Source organism: Cornus florida, unplaced genomic scaffold (assembly GCF_030987335.1).
Source record: "Cornus florida cultivar Cherokee Brave unplaced genomic scaffold, ASM3098733v1 CherokeeBrave_3.0.0_Hap2_Chr04, whole genome shotgun sequence".
NCBI classification, from domain to species: Eukaryota; Viridiplantae; Streptophyta; class Magnoliopsida; order Cornales; family Cornaceae; genus Cornus; species Cornus florida.
Window position 1 is genome coordinate 96,086,059 of NW_026775574.1, and position 6,000 is coordinate 96,092,058.

Here is a 6,000-nt window from a genome sequence, read left to right on the forward strand (position 1 = left end):
AACTTCACATCCTAGCCGTTGGATGTTTTTCGTGATTGATGAATTTGTGAAAAAGGTTATTTCAATTCAAAAAGAAATACTTTATGAAAGTACTTTGTCACACAATTTGTCAAAAGAGGCCTGTTCTCGAGCTCCTTAAGTGAATTTGCAATTTGAGAGTGAATTTGCAATTTGAGAGTGTACCCCAATTGTATGGCGTTGCTATACTACCACACACACACACATATATATATATATATATTAATTATATATGTTTGAAAATATACTACTAAAAAACTTTCCAATTAGAAAGAATAAATAATAAGAATATATTTGTATATGAATTTAAATAAATAAAATATATATGTTTTGACCTAATATAATTTTATTTAAACTTTAATATACAGACGCTTGTGCTCTCAAAAAATTTAGATTTTGACGTTTTGCTTTAGTTCCATGTGACTTAGATCACTAAGGTGAATTATCAAAATTTTGGTAGAACTTTCAAAATATATATATATATATATATATATATATATATATATATATATATTTTTCTCATCTTCGAGTCACATTATTTTGTAGATAATTAATTTAACCAATTGTAATTAGTTGAATTAAATTAACTAAATATTTAAAAATATACTAGGGAAAATTACATATAAATGAAGTCAAAATTCTATATTTACTTAAAGACTGAGTCAAAATTCCATATTTCTCCAAAATGGATTATTGAGGTGGCACATGGTTTTTTATTATTTAGAAAATTGTGGTGCCTAAAATGCCCTTCCCTAACAAAAAAGTAGTACCTTCAGTTCAAAAAAGTAATACCTCCGGAAAAAAAAGTAGTACCTTCGCGGGTGTTTAAAAAATATGATACTTGGACGCCAAAAAGTAGTACCTTCAGTTCAAAAAAGTAGTACCTTCGAAGAAAGAGTAGTACCTTCGCGGAAGGATATTTTAGGCACCACAATTTCTAAACGGTAAAAAATCATGTGCCACCTCAGCAATCCATTTTAGAGAAATATAGAATTTTGACTCAGCCTCTAAATAAATATGAAACTTTGACTCCATTTATATATAATTTTCCCAATATACTAAACCGTCCACATTACTATGTAAATATTAATTCAACCCATTGTCATTACTTGTAATAAATTGACTAAAGATTGACTGTAGATTTGAAATTTTCAAATAAGTTTAATTTTCAATATAGGTAAAGGGAAGACAAAATGGTTCGTCACATTGGATCAGACAACACTGACCTATAAGGCTGGCTCTCTCCAGGCTTTTGCAGGAAGGGGTGTGCGTACAATTTTGTCTTTGTGAATAGTTATCCATTTTTATTAAATTTTTTAATTTGGTTTTTATTATCAGTAAAATTAACCTCAAATCTGAATAAATTTGGAACTTATAATTTTTACTGCCGTCAAAGCAATTATTTAAGTAAAAATTTATATTTACTACTTTCACCTTCTGGCGTACATTGTTTTTTTCAGTCAATTGACCAAAGAGATATGAACGTGGCACGTAGCACCAACTTAGAGCGTCTTCAATTGGGCTGTTATATGGGTTGTCAATTCAAAATATAGTAGATAGGGTTAAAAACAAGCTCTCCAATGCAATGCTATACCAATTCAAAATATAGTAGATAGACTTAAAAACAGGCTCTCTAATGCAATACTATATCACCTGCTACTTTTTAACTTTGCTATTTCTTATGCCAATTGTAACACAAGAAATAACAGTAGCTATTTCACAAACAGAGAGAGAGAGAAGCTATTCAGAGATATATATATATATATATATATATATATTAAAAAAAAAAAAAGAATTACACCAAATAGGATTTAATTTAAAAACCAAGAATTACAAAACCTTCATCATAAAATTGAATTACAGAAAAAAAAAAAAAAAAAATTAAAACAAAACCCATACATACACGAGGGCTATGGTGCAATGGAGTTCAAAAATCAAATAATAAAGCAAAGAAAAAAATTTGAGATACTAAAGTAATATGTATTATATACACATAGACACATGCATGTAGAGAGATAGAGGACCTGGATGGTGTTGTTGAAACCAACATAGTACTGATCAACAGTCTTCAACCATCCAACATCATCGTGCGTGTGAGGAACCAAATGAACATTGAGTTTCCCGGGAACAATGCCTAGTTTTGATCTAGTGCCTGGCTTGCGAACGGCGAACTGGCTTGCGAACGGCGAACCCGAACTGGAGCAGGCGATGGAAACTGAAAGATATGGGTTTTGAATTTCTGATTTTTGTTGATTTTGTAGTTGGGGGGGAATGCAGGCTATTGGGGAGGCTGAAATGATTTGCTCTAAAACTATATTTGGCTATTGGGGAGGCTGAAATGATTTGCCTTAACTATATATAGGGGAAGGGGCGGAATGCAGGCTACTGGGGAGGCCGAAATGATTTGTTCTAAAACTATATTTGGCTATTGGGGAGGCTGAAATGATTTGCCTTAACTATATATATATTTTTAATAACAATATAATTATATATATATATAAATTTTCGAAAAAGAAAGAAAAATTATATAAAAAAAAAATTATATAGTAATATAATTAAATATATAAATTTATATATATATATATATATATATATCTTTTTTTTGGGTCTTTTTTTTACTAGATATTTTAGATATTTAATTCTTTTTAATTAAGTTTAATTTTAATTTCCTTTTAATGTCTACAATTTGACTTGAAATGTGTCTAATATTAACATTACTTATGTAGATATGAATGGTGAAAATGGTAATTGAAAAAGAATAGTAGTTATGTTAAAAAATAGTATTTTGCATAAAATGCATCATTGAAGCATAATTGCTAAAATATAGTATTTTGACACTGTAACATAAATTTGGCATCCGAATTTAACATTTTACCATTAGAGATGGTCTTGGCACTAATGGGACTATTGACAGGAGCATTTCTACAAACAAGTGTTGTGCAATATGAATGAACAAAATCAAGGGCTCCATAAACTAATTAAAATAAGACCCCAAAACGAAATTAATACTAGTATTTAACAAGGCCTTTCTTCATCGAATCGAGTTGAACCTTTCTGACGGCCTTGGGTTTTTCGCTGAGTGGAAGAGTAAGCCAGAGGGATCCATGAGTCAACTCGGCCTCGAACTCATCCACCTTGCACATCTTGCTCATCATTGGGCGGAGTGGAATGACGCCATGGTAGGAGCCTCCCTCATACTCATACTTGGGCTCGCTCTTGATCTTCCCCTCGAACCCAATATTTCTGTTCTCGTCCACCCACAGTTTCAGACCCTCTGAGATCATACCCGGTAGGTCAACCCTGACCTTCACGACGCTGTCACCCCTTCTCGGCCCCCTCGGCCCATCAATATTATCAATAGCCACTCCTATCAATCAACACACAATGATTCATATACATGTATGTATAAATATATAGATATAGATTGTAAAGGAAACACTAGTATAGAAGAAGATGAGTACCGAAGGGGTTTTTGGTATATCCATCCATGGTGGGACAGTGCCTGGTGCTGAACGACTTAGCGGCGTGGGGAGACTGCTGGTGGAGGGACGTCGAGAACAACCTTGACGCGGTGGTCAGAGGCCTTGCAGACGCCATTGATGAACGGATATTCATTGTGTGTGACTGTGTGAGAGATTGTACAGTGGGTTTCTATCTTTTTCTGTTCTATATAGACCAGAGGAGACGTTGTGTCACGTGACCACAGATAGTGCCATTTAGTAACTTGCATGAGAAAATACTTTGATGCATCGCATCACTAATAAACCAGCGGACCTCCTACCCGTTGGATCCTTTTCTGATGGATGAATATGTGAAGAGTGATATCCATTGATTTACATTGTTTTGACCAAACTATGACTCAATGCTTATTCAGAAGGTAGTATATGTTTTGTCATTTGAGTCACAATCTTGTAACATTATCTTAAATTTAGCATTTTATTAATTTTTGTTGATTAAGGGTTGAATTTAAAACAGAACAGCCCCGTGTGACACAAATTTTACATAACTAAGAAATATGGGTAAGTAGAACGAATTTTTTAGGAGTCGATTGAATAAAAAGAGACTTGAAAATAACACACATAGCACTAAATGTGTGTGACAATTGATCGGCCGACTCTGTTATAGAGGAATACAAACAAGGAGAACAATATCCAATCCACAAGAAAATCTTCAAACCAAGCCCACTCGTGATTGGAGCATTTCTACAAACAGTTTGAATACACCCAAAAAGACAAAACACATGAACTGATTGGTGGACAGAAATCGAAAATGAATATTTAACAAACACCTAATGTGCAATGAACCCTAAATTAAAAATAAAATAAAATAAAATAAAATAAACCCAAATCAAATCAATACTAATATTTAACAAGGCCTTTCTTCATCAAATCGAGTTGAACCTTTCTGACGGCCTTGGCATCCTCGTTGAGCGGAATAGTAACCCACAGGACACCATGTTTCACCTCAGCCTTGAACTGCTCCACATCGCACATCATTTGGTTGGCTGAAATGATGCCACGCTGGTCGCCTCCCTCATACTCATAGTCGGGTTCGCTCTTGATTTTTCCCTCGAAAACTATATCTTTACTCTCATTCACCCACACTTTCAGACCCTCAGAGATTAGACCTGGAAGATCAAGCCTCGTCACTAACAATCCCTCACCCAACAGTCTCCGCCACAATACCTTTCTCGGCCCACCATTCGCATCATTAGCCACTCCTATATATATCAACACAATACTCAATCATATGATTCATATGTATGTATGAATATAGATACAGAAACTTGAGTCAGAAGAAGAAGATGAGTACCGAAGGGGTTTTTGGTATATTCATCCAAGTTGTGATACTGGCTGGTACAGAAATACCGTGCGGCGGAGGGAGAAAAACCAGTGAGGCGCTGCTGGTGGAGGCGGCGGAGGGACATGGCAAACAGCCTTGACGCGGAGGTGAGAGATCTTGAAGACGCCATTGTTGGATCTTCTGCGATATTCACCGTGTGACTGTGTGTGAGAGGCTTTGCCGGGAAGGGAGACAAAGAGAGACTCAGAGTACTTTCCGACAGAGGCGATGCCCAATTGGACGGACTATGAAATGGTTTTCAATTAAATTTTGGAATCATTCTGTAGCGTACGCGTTATTATTACGGAGGGAGGAATGTTAAGGAGAGTCGCTCCCTTTTTTTTCCTTGGTTATTTTAAATTTTATTAATTATATTTTTTTTATTCTCAAACAACGTGAAAAATATAATCAATTTTAAAACAAAATTTACTTTTTAAAAATAAAATTACCTTTTAAATTATTTTTCATTACCATTCTTGTATTTCTTCTTTCAATTCATATACGTATAGTATATATATATATTTTTGCTACCTTTATTTCTTTCTTTTTTACTTCAATTGTGCCATTAGTTACTTGTTTCCTTTTTTTTTTTCTTTATTTCCCTTTTTTTTTTTTCCTAAATTGTTGTCATTTGCCCTTTTTTTTTTTTTTTTTTTCGTCCTTCCTTTCATTTTTTTTTTTCTTATTTTTTTGTAAATTTTTTTATCTAAATTGTTGTGGTTTAATAACAAATTTGGCGAACATTCTCCTATTCTTATTTGTTCTGGTTTAAAATTTAATAACAATTTCATTTAATAAATTTTTTTATAAATTTGATGAACATTCCACTATTCTTATTTGTTCTGGTTTAAAAAATAATAATAAAAAAAAATAAAAAAATAAAAAATTGAAAGGAAGGACGGACAGAAAAAAAAAAAAGGGCTAATGGCAACAACAATTTAGAAAAAAAAAAAAAAAAAAAAAAAGGAAATAAAGAAAAAAAAGGAAGGAAAAAAAAAAGAGTGGCGACAATGGAAATAAAAAGGAAAGAAATAAAATATATATATATATACTACACGTATATGAATTAAGGGAGGAAATATAAGAAAGATAATGAAAAAAGATTTAAAGGGTAATTTTGTCTTTAAAAAGGTGAGTTTT

The 6,000-nt window shown here is 32.9% G+C and overlaps 1 protein-coding gene across 2 annotated transcripts; it reads right to left on the bottom strand.

Moving 5' to 3' along the window:
* Window positions 1-2,815: 2,815 nt before the first annotated feature.
* Window positions 2,816-5,186, bottom strand: LOC132304051 (small heat shock protein, chloroplastic-like). Of its 2 annotated transcripts, XM_059801556.1 has the most exons (3): window positions 4,831-5,186; window positions 3,480-4,738; window positions 2,816-3,385 (listed from the first exon to the last, which is right to left on the bottom strand). In XM_059801556.1, the coding sequence occupies exons 2-3, from the start codon at window positions 3,631-3,633 to the stop codon at window positions 3,027-3,029; spliced, it is 513 nt and encodes a 170-aa protein (XP_059657539.1). In that variant the 5' UTR covers window positions 3,634-4,738; window positions 4,831-5,186; the 3' UTR covers window positions 2,816-3,026. The 2 variants fall into 2 exon arrangements, with proteins under 2 accessions (XP_059657539.1, XP_059657538.1); XM_059801555.1 differs by lacking the exon at window positions 2,816-3,385 and having other exon boundaries at window positions 4,099-4,738; window positions 4,831-5,173.
* Window positions 5,187-6,000: the final 814 nt, after the last annotated feature.

What these genes read in the sequence shown, in the direction of transcription:
- LOC132304051 (XM_059801555.1), bottom strand. Translation starts at nt 4,990, where the DNA reads ATGGCGTCTTCAAGATCTCTCACCTCCGCGTCAAGGCTGTTTGCCATG. An exon ending in ATATACCAAAAACCCCTTCG is followed by an intron (nt 4,739 to 4,830) that starts GTACTCATCTTC and finishes TGATATATATAG; the next exon opens with GAGTGGCTAATGATGCGAAT.